This window comes from Amblyomma maculatum, chromosome 9, assembly GCF_055883805.1.
Source record: "Amblyomma maculatum isolate TAMU_Amacu chromosome 9, ASM5588380v1, whole genome shotgun sequence".
Taxonomy (NCBI): Eukaryota; Metazoa; Arthropoda; class Arachnida; order Ixodida; family Ixodidae; genus Amblyomma; species Amblyomma maculatum.
The window spans coordinates 59,127,395-59,147,630 of NC_139352.1; the positions used below are offsets into that span (position 1 = coordinate 59,127,395).

At 42.2% G+C, this 20,236-nt stretch overlaps 1 protein-coding gene across 1 annotated transcript; it reads right to left on the reverse strand.

Moving 5' to 3' along the window:
* Positions 1–10,902: 10,902 nt before the first annotated feature.
* LOC146179135 (uncharacterized) lies at positions 10,903–15,343 on the reverse strand. The gene is made up of 3 exons (XM_084580126.1): positions 15,334–15,343; positions 13,513–13,628; positions 10,903–11,430 (listed from the first exon to the last, which is right to left on the reverse strand). The coding sequence occupies exons 1-3, from the start codon at positions 15,341–15,343 to the stop codon at positions 10,903–10,905; spliced, it is 654 nt and encodes a 217-aa protein (XP_084436252.1).
* Between the last annotated feature and the right edge of the window lie 4,893 nt (positions 15,344–20,236).

Below are 20,236 nucleotides of genomic sequence, written 5' to 3' on the forward strand. Positions count from 1 at the left end.
GCTGACGTAGTTTAAAATTTTGCACCCTGCTGCAGATACACAAATCAGCAGGAGGTGCCTGCCGCCACCTTCCAGAACTTGCAAGGAGCGTTAGTAAAGCTGCTTCTGACGCCACATTGAAGAGTGCATGATGGCTAGTTTTGATCTCCTGCGTGCCGAATGGTTTATGGGGACGCACCTTAGGTGGTTTCGGTTCTCCACATGACCGCAACAGAGGCATGCAAAATTTGATTTTATCTTTGTTGGCACTCTGTTGCAGAGGTCTGTGGATGCCGATTTCAATCTTGCTCCTGTTTGCTTATTGCCGACGTTCATGGTGTATTACTAATCTCCAAGTTTACTGAGTTTGCGAGCGTTCATTTCAATCTGTATTGGTACTCTACTTTATTTATTACCAATGCTTACAGGGTATTACTGCTTTCCAAGTTTTTGTTTGAGCTGTTCAGATGCCTGATAACGTGACATTAAGGCCGCGCATAGTGTCTCCTCTCTTGACACTGGCAGCAATGTTTTTGCAGACTCGATTTGACTCCATTCCCTTAGTGTGAAATGGATGGTGCTCGTCTTTGGTGAACGACGCCTTATCTTCAAACAACGAGCTACATTCTGCCAGTAATCAGCCCTAACTATACTCATAGAAAATATTGAACACTGCACTTTTAAGCGATACTGTGACCAAAATACTGCCCAACTTTTTTCTCCTTTTGCTTCCCTCTCTGAATGCATTTTGCTTTCACAAAATCTGCAATAAAAATTTCTCTATTTCAAAAAACTTTTTTTGAGACAATTAGATCGTCAAAGAATTAAGATCAAAACTGCATTTTGCAAACCTTCCAAGCTTAATGATGACACTTGAGTGATAACCGTCAGAATGCCATGTGAAAGCAGGTTTGAAATTCAAACAAGTTTCCTTGGATAACAAGGCAGGAACTTAAAGCTGGCTACATATAACAAAAAGCTACTTGCCGATTGTTTCTTTCTTCTCTAGTAATTTACACGTGACTGGCTGCTTCCTAAGCTACACATTAACAAAGAAACGAACGTGTGACAAATCCTCCCTCCTCATTCAGCACAGTGCGAGGCACTACTGTGATCAAGTACAGACAGGTTGCTGCTGCTGAAGGCAGCTGCTCACCACGTAGAGTAGTGTGTAAAAAACTAAAGATGCCATGCGAAGCACTACGATTATCGTTTTTTAGCATAGCATGCGTGACAGAAGTGCTTAATAACCAAAATCAATAAAAAAGGCTAAAAGCATTACCACTAACATGCTAGCATAGCCCCGACAAACTGGCTGCACCAACTAATGCAGTAGAATTCAGGTAACTGAAGAACATTTACATACTCAGTACAGATACAAGTCGCAGCAGTATAAGAGCACTGATGCTATACATGAAATATACCATCCCAAAATATAACGTACAAGGAGCTAAATTTCTAACACAATGACACCAAATATGAGACCCCTCAACACCATCACTCATTTGCTGTTTAGAAAATTAGAGAAACAGAAAAGCACTAAAGACATCAACGAAAAGAAAATGTAATCATTCTGCAGAAATAGGTACTTAACTGGTGCAATTACACACTTATAAACAGACTACAAGCAAATAGGAAACGCAAATGCAGTTCAAGACAACAAAAAGAAAAAATGCCTCAAGGCACAAGGTATGAGAATTTGTTACATCAACAAAACCAAGACACAATTTAGTCATACCCACACAAACTTGCCCATCCAGACTCTACCATAACACACAGTGGGAATATCCGAAAAGCAGATGGCTTCCTTCAACATTATGCCATACTATAAGCAGGTATCTGAAAAACTAGGCAACAACAAAATGTTTAAGAACTCGCAACGCTGTATAATCACACCATGTACTTGAAAATTTTGAATTTTGAAGCTGCTGGGGTGGGGTGGCAGGAGAGCATATGAATCCTCAGCCTGGTTCTCTGAGCACTCGTATAGGGGCACAGGTGGCAGGCATAGGGCCTCTCGCCTGTGTGGGCGCGCACGTGACTTAAAATGTTGGTTTTGACTCCCGTGACATAATTGCATACCAGGCACCGAAATTGGCCACCAGCCTTGATAAACAATTGCAGTGGGTCATCTCCCGACAGGCCACTTGTGTGGGTGAGTGTGTGACGAAAGATGCCAGCGGGAGATTTCGTAACGAGGTCACACTGGAGACACCTGTACATGCCGTCGACTTTAACAGACGTCGGCGCCGTCACCAATGCCCGGGCTTGGTCCACGACTGGAATGCAGGAAGAGTAAAAAAAAAAATGAATGCAATGCACGAACTAGCATTGTATTTGTTTAGATGCAATTTTAAGGAAAAAAAAAAAAAAAAAAACTTGTGGGGACAGTTAGGCTTTGCCTTTAAGGGTATGACGCAATGCGTAGGGTACCAACCCACATAAAAAGCGCCACTTTAAGCAAACAGCATCAGCGCGACGGCGTGACCTAATGAGAATCCAAGTGTCCTGGCAGGTTCATTCTGATATTACCCTCCCAAATGAAAAGAGGCCAACGTAGGAAATTCCAGCTAAACACAACGTCGGAAAACCCTGAAACCCCAAGTCCAATCAGTGTGCGGCTATGTCAGCTGCCAGCTACTGCCTGCCAGCACCATGCTTGTGATTTTTCAGTCACAACGCTGACGGACGGCACCAAATTTTCGGTCACCAAAGCCATCAACACTATCGGGTTAAAAAAAACTGCAGACAAGCTTACACTACACGCATAAGCTTTTCATTTCCAAGAACAAAGCCTACTGGCTGAACTATGCATCCTTTATTGTAAAACCCTTCGACATGAAAAAAGAAAAATAAATTTGAGAGAAAGCCCGCACATAATAACCAGAGGTTATCATAGGCAAAAACAATTGAAAATAAATTAAGGGACAGACGCCCAAGAGAAATTTTAAAAAACTAGAGAAAAAGAAAACAGAATAGCACAAATGATAAGTGAAAAAAGTGGGCTGAGACACCCCAAAATGTTAATCAATTAAAGAAAAAAGGGGAAAAAAAAAAGAACTGAAGGCTGGATCCAGCATGCCCAGAAGCTTGATCTTAATGTGCTCGCAGGTGGGAAGGAAAAGGAGTCAAGAAAAGACGAGTAAAGTAATAAAATGGGTTGAAGAACGCAGAATGTTATTAGATTAAAAAAAATGAGAGGTAGAGGAAAGTAAAAGAGGAAGTATAACAGGTAGAGACAGGGGAAATGACACGAAACCAGCCTGCACCTGACTTCCTTTAGAACTCAGCAGTAGCCCACAGAGTTCTCCTATGTAAAGAAAGAATGAATTTTTACGGAAGCTAACAATAAATGGGCAGGCAAAAAGCAAAGTGGTATGTGATTAAGTCCCATCACAAGTATAGGGCAGAAATTTAGGTTCGTAAAGATAAAAACAAATAAGAAAAAATATGTAGAAAAAGAAAGACAGTTGCCTTCGCTAGTAGCATAGAAGAACCTCTGACAACCTGTTCATGGCTCGACATTTCTAGTGCAGATCTGCACTTGCAATACACTATATAAAAAAAAAAAAAGAATGTCCAGCAGGAATAATTTCAAGCAACAGCTAGGTTCCTAGATTTCTGGCGAGCAGAGTTACATCTACTACTAACAAGCAGTTCTGCTATGTTTAGCTTAGCCGTTCCCTGTCCCAATTTTTTTTTTTTTTTTTTTTTTTTTTTTTTTTTTTTTTTTGTGCCAAGTGACTAGCCCACATTAGGTAAATCCCTCCCCAATTCTCCCAAGAAGCTACAACACATGTAGGCCTGCACAATGACAGGCATATTACGTGCCTACACCTGCTGCATGAACTCAACAGCACACCAGACAACATTGTGCTATGCTAAAACACGGTCACCACGACAAAGCTGTGCAACGCCATCGCGTGTGAGCAGAGGATTCCAGCCATAGCTGTACATGCACTCACTGCAGGGACTGTGCATATGTAAGGGCACAATAAATCGCGAAACAACAAGAGAGAACAAGTAAACTGAAGACTTGACACCAAACACAAAAAAGCACGGCTGGTAGCGCAGGGGCACATTCAAATGGGAAAATTGAAATAAAGCACAGCAACATCCGAGTATTCAGCACAAGCACACTCTCAAACAAAGCACGTACGAAAGGAAGCATAACAATGAAAACCTCCAAAGACGGTAGTTGCCATGAGACGGTACAAATGACGTTAAGAAACAAACTACAAGTGCTACAAATGCTTTTTCTTACTGCATGTCAACAACAAGCATGGGTGGAACTAAAAGCACACAATACATGCCTCCAGGAAAGAAAATAAAAAAACAGTACATATAGGGTGACCATTAGAACATGTAAAGGGGACTAGGGAGAAAAAAAGAGAGAGAGAATGACGGGAGGAAAATAATAGAAACTAAAAAGATAGCAGGCACACAGCAGCAAAATGATAGAGGCGTCTCAGTTCAATGACAGTGTCCTGAAAGACAACTCTACTTGTCAAAGCACTCATCTCTCACCCCTAACTTTTCTACAAAACAGAACCCAAATGGCCAAGAAATGATATAGAACTATGGTTCAGTTTACATGAAAGATGATCTGAAACTCGAGGAAAATGGCACAAGACCAAACGACTGTATGATGCAAAAAAAAAAATGCAGCAAAATGAAAAACCTCAGTAGTGAATGCTAACTGCATAAATATCTCTAATCTCACTCTAAATCTGCCCTCTAAAAATATTAGGAGAGGATGGCAGTGTGCTGAAAAGTACTGGTTTGGTTCATGGTTTAGATCAAGGTCAAAGGTTAAATCCATGGCCAAGTCAGGATCAGGTCATGGTCAGTCATAGGCTAAAGCATGTTGGTCTTAGTTTAAAGCAGCGAAATAGCTTAGCTTAGCCAGTCAGAGCAACGGCCCACAATGTTCGACGGTGTTCAATTCTCACCTCAACGTTACATATGGAAGGAGCTGCCTGAGCTGGCAGCTCATACCAACTCATTGTGCCATCTGGTCTCGTAATGCCACACAACCTGCCGACTAATCCGTGCCAGCACACACAATCATAATGCTTGACTTGGGTGGTCCTATGAGTGTACTTCTCAGCACACTAAAAGGAGCCTGAGATACGTGCTGTACAGCAAGCATGTGGCAATAAGGCAACAAACATGAAGCAGCAAGCAGATTGACGAAACGAGTGCCAGCCAGGACATGGGGAAGCTGCATACAGTCTCCTGCTAAAAGGAAACACAGGAGGCAGCCATCTCTGTTCTAGTCAAATCAGAAGGAAGGCAAGCTGAAAAACAGAAAAAAAAAAAAAAGTGCAGCAACACTTTAATTCCAGCTCTTCACAACCACACTGTTTGTTCTAGCTAGAGCAGACACTTTCAAACCGCTCAGCATGCAGAAGGAGGTTACCAAGCCTTGTATCATCGCATGGTCATCACAGCTCTGCTCTTGAACAGGCTTTTTAACTCTTTCCTTACCACGCCACTAGGCTTCGATCGCCAGCGATCTATGGATTCGAAGCTGAAATTTAGCACCACAGGCACTGCTATGATCTTTCTGCTATAACTAGTTTGTTGTTTAATGGCTCATGCTGTCGTGGACAAAATGTGTCCCACTTTTGTGGTGGCTCTGATTGGCCGAAGCGGGATGACGTCATAGAGGTCTTGACCAATCACAGAGCACTGCCAAAGTATGCTTGAATGTGTGCCTTATATGGTCATATGCCAATCAGTGATCAATTATTAATAAATTATTAATTACTAATTAATGACTAACCGATTAAGTAATTGGTCAATTACCTAGTTGTGAATTAATTAATCACTAATTAGTTCCAGTTGCATAGCAGAATGCGGCACTCAGGCTTTCGCCTTTCACTACTTCAGTCACTAAAGCCTCTCGTAATTATTATATTCATATTTTCTGTGGAGTTCATGTTTTTTTTTGTCAGGCTGAAATTACTGAAACACTTTTGAAGCTGATGTCGTGGCGTGGGATGCTCCCAGCATAGCATCAACCTCCGAAACAATGTGCACAATATAAACTTGATGCGCAGTAAAGCGTCCATCTCAAAGGCTGCACTGTATATCAAGTGAACCAGTTTTTTTCTAGCATAATACTCTCATTTCCATGTAACAGTTCAAGGCACAGCTGATATTCACTCATTTTCTGGGGCACATTTGAAGACATGTTGCTGTGCAGCCTGACTCAGCAATGAGGAAGCTTTCCTATATGTATATATATTTTTTGTTTCGCTAGCTTTTTTCTGAGGAGCAACGCAAGCAAGTAAATCTCGTGCTTTCAAAAGTAGCATACAAATTTTAGGTACAGACAAAGGCCAAAAAAGTTAAGGCACGAAACGCTGGCTAATACTAAAATTAAGCATGCTACAAAAATGCTAACTGCCATAATCATCTACTTTGGTTAATGAAAAACCTATGAGATGAACAGACGCCTAAGTACTATCGCACTTAGTATAAGCTATACCGCGATAGCAGTTTCCTGAGCGGTCGCGCAGTGTAGTTCATACTGAGCATGACAGTATGTGTGCAAAAGTGCACTAAAAAGATTAAAGGGCCTCCAATCTAACTCGTAACTTGTCTGTATGCTTGTACAACTGTTTCATCTCTTAAGATGTTATTCAATGTTACTGCAACGAATTGCAGAAACAACAAGCCAGCGTTTGCCAATGTCCTTAACAAAAGTGAAAAGACGCGTGTATGAGCCCATTACAAATGCGTTCTTTCATGGTTGCCCCAGAAGGACACATTTATGACAGGCATGCTGCATTTACCACACCACCACTGGCACACAAACTAAATTTGGTGCAGCCTTGAATATCCTAGGCTATACTGCTGATCTCCTTTCATGACTCCTGCAAGTAGCAGACAAAAAGCCTCGCCTTCTGGCCTCTAGCTTTTCTTCTTAACGAATAGAACTGAAGAAGGTTAAATTCAAATGAAATCCTGGGACATCTTCAATCCACGAAGCACATCTTTTCTCAATGTAGTCTTCTGAATGTGTAATTCCCCTTAGCCCATAAGGTTAGCCCCTGGACATCAATGTCATCAAAAGCACAGAAATATGTAAGCAATGTTATTTTTGTGCTTAAGCACATTTCCAATGCTACAAGAACAGAATTTTGTCGGTATGCCTCTTGCATAGCCTGTCTAAGAAAATGTTACATTAACATGTTAAGGTGTCAAAAACTGACATCACTCGGCAATATTTCACAGAATAGACAAATAGGCAGGACAGGCATTCTCCTAAGTGTTGATAATGCAAAACACGTGAGGTATAAAATTTTGAGTGGTTTTAAGAAACTATTCCCAATTTTTTTATTTAGGTGTTGGCACATGTATGTGCACATGTATGTGTTGGCATATGTATGTGATAAAAACCAACTGTGGTTCAGAGATACTACCAAGACCTAACTGCCTAGAGAGCTCTAATCCGAGTGAGACCGAAAACATGTGATGGAGATGCCCATAAATTACACTTTTAAGAGAAAGTGCTCCATACAGGATCGAGAACGCTTTGGGCATCTTGGCAAGCTATAAGCAAATAACATCCATCTCCCATGCTGCAGGCATGAAGTGATCTTTATTATGCAAAAAAAAAAAAAAACATTAATTGATGAAACAAAAGGGACATATAGCTGCAAAGACAGAATGAGAACATGAGTTGCTAATAGCTAATCAACGACAGACTAGTACTGAGAGAGCTGTATTTGAGTAAAACAAGCTTCAAGGCATTGCTACTTCAAATTGTGCAAGGTGACAAGCAGGTAACCCTAAAACACGATGCCTTCTAGCAAGGCATCAACAATCTGCTGTGCAATGAGAAACCACAACAAAAGTTGTAAAGAAAGTAATAAAGAACTTTTCCCTCTCAACGCACACTCGGAAAGAAACATCTGCTTATGACTCTATGACTCAAGACTCTATGGTTCCATGCAAGACAAATATAAAATTTAAAGCCTTACTCATAAGGCATGTACACAAAAACAATATTACACTGTAGACAACAAAAGGCACAACAATGTTGATATGATCATGCAAGCCCCAAAATTGCTTCGCGTAATGCATTGCAGCTTACGTTTGATGATGTGGCAGCTCATGTCATACTTATTTACATGAATGGCCAAACAAAAAAAAAAAAAAAGAAACATTACATCTAGGTAGTACACACAGCTTTTAACCTGCAAATAAGGAAGAGTTAAGAACATAAACCAATTTTTGTAACTCCTTAAAGACATATCAAACACAAGATGCACACAAAGCTTCGCTATGTAATGGCACTTGAGTGTCTTGCACTAGCAAGCAACGTAAACGTGGCCCACAACAATGAGGCCACTAAAATAAACCTCCCCTTTCTTTTTGGCACATTGCAGAAAACACCTTAGCACTAAACACTTCAACACAAAAAAGTGCAGTCAAAACTAGATTTAAATTCTCGACTTAACGAAGTTATCCAGATTCCCATCAAACACACTTAGGTGCAATGATTTGGCTAAATAGAAATAACAAAGCCAATCTTACAATCTGTCCCAATCGAACGAACCTTTTTTTTTTCTTTTTTCAAAAAACTAAGGTGAAAAGGCAAATTTTTGTGTTTTGCAGCGAACGTCCAAAAATTATTGGTCACGAGCCCATGACGACATCGCAGAGAGCCTTCGTCTCATTTTTACTAAACTGTGCCGTGCAAAATGAGATTTAAAATTTTAAATTGAATTCACAAGATGGCGAGTGAAGTGGTGGATTGAAGTGGTGCTGCAGCAATTTGCCAGAACACACGAGGGGACGAAAGATGTGCTGGTCGCACTTCAAACTTATGGGGAATCCGTATGATCATTGTTTACAAAGCGCACGCAAACAAAGATCACCGATTAGGAGACAAGTTTGTAGTCCCCTGGGGCTTTTCTTCTTGGTGTGTCACTTATTGTTGTTTGTTTGCATATGCGCTAGTAGTCGGTTGTTTCCAAGAGTCACAGTTTCATTTTCGGCGCAATTATGCTTTGCTGATATGGTGCCACGATGGCTTTCTAGATGAGCTACATCATATAATCGAATGTACTGAGTAAGGTGACCGATACATACCTCACTCAAATTAACAAAGTTTTCAATTCAACAGAATAAATTGGGGCTCCACTCAACTTCATTAAATCGAGTTTTAACTGTACTCAAAAGTATACAATTATGCATGAGTTTTTACCTAATAAATAGAAATTACCATCCAAGTTTATTCAAAAGCAAAAATGAGAACTCTCGGGCAGCTGCCCACAGAACGACAAAATTGGCATTGGTCTTCACTCACACTTTCAAGCCTTTCAAACCAGTTCATTGAGAGCTGAACTTTCTGACCAATCTCACCCAAGTCCATTCACGGTAACGTTTTGTGGACTCCTCCCATTATATTACAAAAGAGTGATGGGGACTCCTGATGGTAATGGCCCCCTTTGCTTTGCCAAAGCCAAAGCAGTTTAGCGGGATTTGGATGATCATATCCTAAGGCTGTGAATTCTGTACTAGATCCCCAGCAGGTCAGCATGCAACCAGTTAAGCCTTTCTGTGACAATCTGGTGGGCCCACAACCTTTGCCTCAGAAACACTTCACCAAGTATGTCAGTGACACAATGCCAAGAAAACGTCTCAATGGGCTTATGCACTCGCATAATACCCTGCAGCTCAGAGTGCAACACTTCAGATACACTGCAATCATGACCTCGAAACGCCCAGAAATCCTCCACAGTTTCCCATTTAAGAGTGCAATTCTTTTAGGGACCACAGTGTTTTTGATGCACATACGTACCAGCTACATAAGTCAACTTAGCATGGTGGCAAAAGGGTGCAAAAGCCTCTGAGGTACTTGCAAGGAAGTACATGGCACACTAGGCTCCAATAAACAGCTACTAAATGCAGTGGCACAGCTTCGAAAAACTGCACTTTTACAGACCAGGAGCTGAAAACATGTTTGCAGAAGTGCAGCAGCCCTTGACGAGTCTGTCGTGTAAGGCAAGTCCCATTTTATAACAACACACTGTCAAGTACAGCGCAAGCACTCTCCACAACCAGCTGCAGCGGCCGATTCTGCAGTATCTTCTAACTAAACTGGAAACATGCGCATTCACCTCATAACACCACCCTGATAAGCAAAACATACTAAACAAATCGAACAAGCAATACTGCACCTCCTTATGCAGGCCCATACACTTGTATTCCAAGACAAATCTCTCTTATCGTTACTAGTCATGCATTGTACTTGAAAGATATGCCCATTTTCTTCCAGAGCAGCATCAAGCAGCCCCAGCCCAGACGTCAGAAAAGGTGTGCAGCTTGCAAGTTGACAACATGCTTCATTGAGAGGCTGCACATGGCATTTACTAGTTGCTTACTGCACACACCGGATAGGACTGTTCATTCATTTACTGTATACATAAAAACTATGTAGCTTGCACATCGTCCCTCACTATCTTGATTCTGATGGTCTTTGAGCTTTTTTTGATCTGACTAAACACACAAGATAAATCATTTGGCACCGGAACAATTAGCCATTTTCCACAGGATGCGGCAGCCTGTGGGCTTGACAAAACATAAAAATAAAAAAAACTCGAAAAAAAAAAAAAGAAACGCTGCAGGTGCAGTCAGTTCATACAACATGCTAATAGCCAGGTGCATGCTCGCAGCTGTCGCCATCTGTTACTTCCACCTGTAGCCACACAACCAGCGCATGCAAGGTGCATGCTAGGTTTCACCAGCAGAGCTCGGGGAAGGGCAGAGAAGGAGAGGTGCACGTGCACTGAGTGGCTATGTGAGAAAGGCAGGTTGGGCTCATCCATGCAGACCCCACCCTACTTGCTGATAAGAAATACATTCAGCCAAAACACTCCCCAGCCGCTAGAGTCATTCATGGCATCACTTTACCTTCAACTTCTGAACCTGCGGTAAGCCCAATGAAAGCTCCGACACAGCCGCGAGAACCTTACACTTGCCTGCATGCTCCTTCAGGCAAAAGGAATTGGCAAACAGCTGCGAGCAGGCCTGACACCTGAAGCCCACACCGCCCGAGGAGGGCATGCAGCGGTGGGTGGCCAGCGTCACCTTCTGAGCAAAGGACTTGCCGCAACTGCTGCAGCCAAAAGGCTTGTGGATCTGGTGAGTGCGGAAGTGCCGACTGCGGTCACTGCTCTTGGCAAAAGCAGCCGGACACAGGTGGCACCGATAGGGCCGCTCTCCAGTGTGCTTGCGCATGTGGATTACCAGTGAGGACCGCGTCGTAGCCACGTAGCTGCAGAGGGGGCACTCGCGCGCGTCGGGGCACGACGCTATGGCAATGGCGGCAGCACGCGCCGCTTGCGCTCGGCTCACGACTTCTGCGAGAAAGAGAAATCGCCCGAGGGTCAGGCAGCTTAACAACTGGCCCCTAACACGCTTCTTCAGCAACTAGCACTACGTCACACTATGCCCTGGCCTTACAGTTAGAGATCTCTAGCTGCTCGCCCTTTGTTTTTCTTTCAACACTTATATAACTGCAAGTTAACAGTCAGAACCAACTAGTGGGGCCCAATTCGTCTTATGAGTAATGAGTGGAAGTCCCCGGCTACCAACAACTTCATACAATTTCCAGCTGCTCATTGCATAGCAGAGTTACAAACTGGTAACCAAGACCACTAGTGGCAACCACTGTTGCAATTTACACAGATGAAAACAACAAAAAATGCGGAAAAGAGAAAGCATCACTATCACAAAAAAGTTCATGACACAATGGCTGGCATCACACAACAATGCTACCTTTAATGAGTGTTGATTCTAACCTCTCAGCGGTGCCGAGCAATTTAGAATGAACGTAGCACCCTAGTACAAAGGTATCATGTATCAATATTGGAAGAATTGTAGATGCTGGAGCTGACACAGCATGACATCACCCCAAAATACAGTCATGCACTATACAAAATGAAAAAACCTCTACATCCAGAGCATTAAACCATCCAAGCCACAGCTGTCACAAATTCTGCCATTACATTGAAATATAAGGTGAAAGGTTAATTGAACATCCCGAACATATGCACACACTACCCTTTTAGAAATAAAAAGCATGGGTACATGTAGCAAGGGATGGCCTACAACATACAAAGGAAGTACATAATGCTCAACATCTAAATTAACTATCACTGCTGCCTCTCGGTAGAACTGAGAGACATAAACACCACCTAAGGCCGAATAAACTCTAAACACACAAATACATGCTCATATTACTACTTGCAATATATATTATTATGTGGCGGGTTTAACATTTTAAAGTGGCTCAAGGAACACCATACTGAACGGCGAGAGATTAATTCTGACCTCCTTGAGTTGGCATTGCACAGGACATATATCTCGTCCAGAACATATTGCAGCAAACAGCGCAATGCCACAGACAGGAAACTGTTTCCTTCACTTCATCTATGCCAGGGTAAAAACCGGGTGCAAACTTTTGCTTGATAGCACCCGACATCGGCCAAAAAACGACAATGAGACAATGCGTAAGGTGGCGGAGGAAGAATAATTACTAAATGAGAGGTGTGCCAGTGTAGTAAAGAAGCAGAAATTAAATAACTCCTCCATACATTTGAACATCCTAATGCACACTCATAAGAGTAAAATGAATAACAATGCTGCTAAGTCTTGCTTCGCTTTGTTGCCTTAGACATAGGCATGCTGAGAGGGCTACAGTTTGCGGATTTTTGCGCACATTACTGAATGACAGTCAACAGCATGTGCATATTCTCGTTCAGCATTTAAATGGTGCCTTTCAAAAGTGGCTCGGCTAGAAATTTTTAAGAGGACAGACACAAAAGGATGTTGCATGTCTGAGCAGCTACGAGAAGGTTTCATGCCAATCATGCACGATGCAGCCCTCTCAAGACATTGTAAAACTTCAACTGTCGTGCCAAGTAGAGCTTTTATGCAGGTCCACACGGCATAGGGCGTACACCTGAAGAACCAACGTAAAGCACTTAGAAATCACTAAACTAACAAGAATGCCACCAATGCAAAAACAGATCTTGCATGCATCCAGCATCTGTTCTATTTTATTTATTTATTTACAGAAGACTGCTGGCTTTATTGCAAAGCCTTAAGCAGGAGTGGGTGTAAAATACACTTTGACAAAAAGAAAACCTCCCTGAGGTACACGCAACTCAGCACACAATACCGAAAAAAATGAATGACGAAAAGAAACAACATTATACAATATTAGACGACGCCTGGCGTCAAAATAAGCACTGGGAAAAAAAAAAAAAAAGAAAATGTTGAATGCTGCACAATTGTTACGAATTCCTAAGCGACTCCGTAAATGACTCCACAGTAAATGACGTAGCACCCTAGTACAAAGGTATCATGTATCAATATTGGAAGAATTGTAGATGCTGGAGCTGACACAGCATGACATCACCCCAAAATACAGTCATGCACTACACAAAATGAAAAAACCTCTACATCCAGAGAAGTGTTAAGCCTCGTGAACACAGCAGCACACAATACTGGTCCAAGATGGAATAGTTCCTGGTGAAAGGCGTACTGCACTTCACCATTTGACCACTTTGCTGCTAACTGCTCGATGATTCCACACATTGCGGGCAGTGTACTAAGGACCAGCACTGCAACAAGAAAAGAAAAAAATATCTCAATTTACTCGAACAACACAGGGTCTTTCTATACACCTGACAGAGCTTGAAGAATAGGTTCATTTTATTTTACCATCTGACCAACCAATCTAACTGCTGCTAGGCAGACAAATCAGTAATTTAATTCTAACAGCACTACTTAATTCAAGAATATGGAATACAAAACAAGAAAAAAGAAAAAGAAAAGCACGAACCACAGAGCAGTGGACTTGAAATATGTGCAATGCAATTGCTTCACAGACAGCAATAACTAGTGTGGAGTTTTCTTAATCTAAGTTTCCATCTCAACATTAACAGGTGCATTAGGAGTAGAGTGTGTACAATGCAGAATTCAGGAGAGGACCATGCCAAAAGGGCTCTGTCTGCACATAAGAAACATGAAATTTACTCAGCACATACTATTATGGCTCAAGTATATGCATAAAGATTCAGCAGCAAACACTGCAGGTCAGCAAGGGAGCTTGTTATGTTTCAGGTTTTATTAATGTGCAAAAAAAAAATACTACCCAACTACAAGCATTTTATTATGTCAACCTGACTGTCGTCATTTCAAAATAAAAGAAAAAATGCAAATTAAAAGCCCTGCATCAATGAAGCAGTGCTTTCAGCTTTGGTTAATGTGCCATTTGCAACAACTTGTGCCGGAGTGTGTATATCGTTACTGCAACAAAACGATCACGAAATTATAATTAGCCTCAAAATAATGGCCTCTGCCACAGACAGCCAGTTCGCTAATAACAAAATATCGCTCAGAACACAGAACTGGGCCAAATCGAAATATGGAAGTCAGTAGCCTCAACACTTGTTTCTCTATCACATCTAAAAGCTAAATGCTGATACACATGCTGTCTTCCCATTATTTTCTCTTAAACAATAGCATGCAAGCATTCATATTGCAAATGTACTCAAATCATTCCAAATGGTCTGTTTTCAAACAATGTTCACAATGAAATTGAAAAAGTTCCTTAACATGAGGCATAGTTAGCTATCTGGAAGAGAACATGTAGCACTGCAGATAAGGAGAGCCACATTGTTAATACATTTTCTATAGAAAAGTAAGCATGTTAATTTCTTCTAGTGTTCGGTACAAGAAAGCCATATACAACAGTATACTGAACATACAAAAGGCGTTTTTTTTTTAATGAGCCGAATCCAGGAACAAACTAAATAAAATTTAACTACAATGGTAGGTACATCCACAAATCTCTCTTTTGCAAAAGCTATAAAAGAAGAAATGGGCCAAATAAGCATATAAAGCATGCTGCACAGCAGCTTTCACGGCGCTACTGCTGCTGTGGCTAACAAACTTTTGCCTTTTTCTCAATACCTCTAAGCTGAACTCTGCTCATTCGGCTTATTCAAAAAATAAATGCCGATACATCCCTATATTCGAACTTAAATGTGTGCTGAAGCGTGCCAGCAAGACCTCTACATTTCTTATCAAATTAAGGAACCGTCATAAAGAGCTCTGGAGTCCACGTGCTGCCTCTCGTGGCATCCTTTGCACAAACATATATAATCCTCCTCTGTTTATTTTGACCTTCTGGTCTCTTACCCCTGCCATGAATGTCACTGGATTGAAGTCTTGGGTATGTTCCAATGAAGTTTCAGGTGTTAGGCAGTGGTTGCATTGCCTCTTCCTCTTGCCTGGCGTTAATGTGGACACACTTCTACTTACCCTCACCCATTTCTCCATTCTTTGTCCCACAAAAAGCACCCCTGCAGGGCTCCACAAGTCAGTGCCTTGGAATCACATATGATCATATGCCACATATGACAATAGAAGGTGACTCGCATGCAAAAATGAGGAGTGCTATAAAGAGACTTCAGCAAAATCCACGTAAGCCATGCAATGTGGGTGGCAAAAGCAGCATGAGCAAAGAACACTAATATATACAATATGGCCCCATGCTGAAGAAGCAATTGCAAAGAAACGCTCATGTCAGCAGGTCGGAAAGTGGCACTCAAAAGAAATGCATTCAAAGACGATGCTGTAAAAAAAAAAAATAATAATAATAAAAAATACTGAAGCCACACGCCACAAGCAGTCTTCCACACCTATGATTTTTATGCAAATTATAATGCCATGAATACATATTAACTTCAGAATACAAAAACTTCAAGCCATCTAACAAGTACTATAAACAGGTTCACTAGCACAATGCAGCAAGCACTTTGTGCCTCAATGAAACATTACTTCAAGACAGCCTCTGAATAATCTTGCCAACCTTAATTTGGGGAAACTCGCCCTCATCAAGGCTCTCCATATTGGAAACATCCTGCTCAGCCCTGACTGTCCCCTACAGGGGTATTCTAGAGCACTGCTATCACAGGACAGATGTGACTTACAATATCTGCTGCTGTCTTATTTTCTTCCTGGAACACTTCAATGCGGCCAACAGCGCTAACGTAATCTTACTGAACAAAGCCCCTGATGCCAGCAACCTCTTCGTACAGCATCCACATGGCAACACAGCGCACGTGCCACATCACAACTACAGACGTTAGACCCAATTAATTTCACACTCATCTACTATACTTGACTCCACAAGCTCAACGTTGGGTGTGAGCGCTGTTCACCTGGAAATTCCCAAATCTCACAAATTTCTGCTGCACCCAACTAGGTCTCCCTCATTTCCCTTCCCTTCATATCCCAGCACTGTTAGCAAACCAACACTTATATGCTCTGTGCAATACATCTTAATCATGCAATTAATTTTGGCTTAAATGAAATAAGGTCATTCTTTAATAATGACACTGCTCTATTTGCCCCATTGGTCTCAACTACCATTTCTCTTTCCATCGCTCATTCAGCCCCACAGGCCAGTAATAGCAGGACACACTGTTGTGTACTCTTTTTATGCGACATTAACAAGCAACCCTACTTTTGGGAATGTCTGCAAAGTGCATTCAAGCTACTTGCTCTTCTGCCAAATTATTTCTTGCAATCCAGATAGCCTAGTTAGATATACTCACTGCATACAATAAATCATTATCCTAGATGCCACTCCTGCTCTAATGCCCAACTGTTGAACCGCACATTACATACCTTCACTTTTTCAAGTCCACTATTATACATTTATTATACAATAGCTACGAGTTACACAGCATGCTATAGGCCATAAAAATGTAATATGCATTACATTGGAAAACATCTAGTCTGGCAGTAGTATTGAGAAGAAGGTGAGAATGTAGATAAAGCTACCAAGCACCTCTGCATGGTAAGACGTACAGAATAATGTATAGGAAAAAAATATGCCCTCTCTAAATTTCTGTAGTCAGGCGAAAAATGCGATACCAGGGCCTCCCCACATACAGAGAAACATAGAGGACAACAACGACAAAAAAAGGGGTTGACACATTCTGCCGTGATGCAAAATGGCAGAAGAAGCCATCATTCCTTGGACATGGATAAAAGCCTAACGTAGCAAAGATTGGTTCCAGGTGCTGGAGGTAACGCAGTACACTACAGGGCAGTGTTTGGACAAAATTGTAAGAGATAGCTTAAGCTCATTCAGCCGAAAAGCCGTCGGCGTCGTAGCTGCAGTTGTCGGCACCGCATGTCGGAAATTATGGGGGGCTGCGTAAATTAAAAAAATTTTTAATCTTATCATCGACTGCCAAAAGCATCGGAGCTGGACTGCACAGCACAGCAGAAGATCCGGACCCAAGTACAGCTGGTCGAGACGGAGGAATGGAAGAAGACTTCCGAAGAGAAAGTGTCATTGGACCTATACCGGGCGGAGAAGGACACCATCCGAAAGGAGCTGTGGTGTGATAACTCGCGCGGTAGTGGTTTGCTGGCAGAGGCACGCTCGGGAGCGTTACGTACACGCAGGTGAAGAGCGAAATTCATGGTTGGCCTGACGACTGTGTGCGCCCTCTGCGGGTTGGCAGAGGAGTCTACGGACCACGTGGTACTCGAGTGTCCAGCTATCTCTCCGCCTGCCCGTACGATGTCACTACCTGTAGCACTCGGCTTTAGACTTGCCAGTGGAGAGGCAGCCTCGGTGGATGCGATTGAAGCTACAAAGAGACTATTGGAGTTTTGGTGGCGAGCAGCAGGGTAAGACTGCACTCAGCTGTGAAGAGCTATATGAGCTATGCTTGACAGGATAAATCTGGCATTTTTTTGTTGTCATTGTTTATGATACGTTGAATGCTCCTAGAATTTGATTGCAAGTACGGTAAATTTACCTACACAGCTCATTGCTTATCGGAACTATGATCATTTCTCAGATAGAGATGGCCTGTACTGATATCACAGTAGCCATGGTATCTCGTCAGAGACCAAAAGCCCTGTGAAAACCAGTGCACCTGCTTATTCTGATCATTGGCACATGGGAACTACATCTAATGCAGCATCCCTGAAGTCATAGGCAAGCAATCTATAAACAATGCTCATATGATCACACGAGCTCAGGTGTCCTGAAAGTAAAACAGAGCACGATTATGTGGAAAAACTGCGATCTTTGTCTGGACTCCTAATGAGGCGAACATAAAAAGAAATCAGTTTAAGGGTATAACGCAGTAATGTTAATGGATGCCATGCAAGGGTCAGTTTGCAGATCCTCATTCGCATACACACTTTGCTGCTCGCTTAACCACTATCCCCTTAATTTGTGCCTCTATTACCAAACATATATTTACTGTTAGCATGCAGTCGTAAACCATCAAATTATGTGAAAGGCCCCCAATGTATACGGTAGAAGGTCACTTGAATGAAGGTCACTTAAATGAAGTATAGTTTTATGAAGTTTAATAAATCACCCTACTAAAGCTCCATTGGACATTGCGCAAACGCCCTTCATTTCAATGAAATTTAGTTATCGCCCATTTCATTTGAGGCCTCTTAACTCCAAGAAAGGTGTATGTATGCATTCTGATTAACAGTGATCTGCTGAAGCAATAATCTGTTAGGAGAAAGTGAAGGCCTTTGTTTCCCAGCAGACGGTTGTGCCAGACAAGGTTAACGGGAGCTTGCACACAGCAACCCAACCACTGCCGTCCTAAATTCAAAAGTGCTGCTAAAGGTTGCATTCCTCGCTTGCGAATGGGTTGAGATATGATTTGAACACCCGACGTTTCTTTGAGCTAATGGAAACAAGCTTCCACACACTTATTTCAATTTAGCCGGCTTTCAATTTAGCAAACTTTTTTCTAAGATCCATTGAAGTTTGACTGTATATGCATAAAGCCTCGCTCTAACCAAGCCACAAGGATGTGCTCCCACTGCCTAGGAGTAGCACGCCTTACTCCTCACTCATGAATCCTGGAAGATTCAATTTCCAAATAGCCCTCCCATCTCATAGGAAGCCCGAGATGGCAGCTCCAGCCATGTCATGTGGTCACGTGATCATCACACTACCCGCCGATCAATTAATACCCAGCCATGTCACCTGCCATAGCCATGCCCATGATTTTTCACTCAAAACGCCAAATGTTCTACTGAATGAGGCCTATATAGCTATCATGCTAAAAGTGTGGCAATGGTTATCTGGATGTTTCCCGTACATACAGTCCTCCTCACTCTTGTTGCAGACGGCTCTGGTTTCTCATCATGCGCAGGCCAAACCAAGTAAGCACCATGGTTAAACTTACCTCGTAAAGAACGGGACAACAACTCGCTAGCTTTGTACGCAGTTTCAATGCAAAAGAGCCTCCGGTTGAGGCGGGAGAATTTTTCAAACAGGGGTTCGATAAAATTGCAGAAAACTGTACATATGTCAAGAACAGATCTCTCTTGACACATATTCAGTGCAGGAAATCATCATATGCACTAGTGACGCCTCAACATTGCCGGTTATTACCAATCTCTGCCATGGAACAATTTACCTTTTATCCTTTACTGACTGGCAGCAGTTTCTTTCAGCAAATACCAACTGCAACTCTCCCAGGAACCATAACCAGCACAGCGATGCTGTAAACTGTAGCAAATAATCATAAATCAGGGTTTTCACATGTTCACCACGCAAGTGCACTTCAATATGATAAAACAAGCATGGTACGGCTTCTGAAAGTTCAGTTCAGTTCAGTTCAGTTCAGTCATTCAGTCGTGTCCGACTCTTCTTGACCCTATGGACCATGTCACGCCATGCTTTCCGGTCTCTCACTATCTTCCTAACATCACATAACTTCATCTGCAGTGCCTCGAGGATGCCATCTAACCATCGCGTTCGCTGCCTACCCCTTCTCCGGCGACCCTCAACCTTTCCCAACATCAAATCTTTCTCCAGCGACTCCTCTCTTCTCATCAGATGACCAAAGTAGCTGAACTTTAACTTTAGAATTTGACCCTCCAATGAGCAGTCAGGGTTTATGGTCGGCAATATCGACTGATTTGATCTTCTGGCAGTCCAAGGAACTCTCAAGAGTCTTCGCCAGCACCACAATTCAAACGCGTCAATTCTTCGGCGGTCAGCCTTTTTCAGTCCAACTCTCGCATCCATACATCACAACTGGAAAGACCATAGCACGAGTTATACAGATCTTGGTTGGCAGACTAATGTCTCTGCTCTTTACTAGGCGGTCAAGGCTAACCATTGCTCTCTTTCCCAGAAGCAGGCGTCTCCTAATTTCAT

Coding starts and splice junctions, on each gene's coding strand:
- LOC146179135 (XM_084580126.1), bottom strand. Junction 11,431..13,512: donor AACTATTCCATCTTGGACCA/GTATTGTGTGCT, acceptor ACGTAGTGCTAG/TTGCTGAAGAAGCGTGTTAG.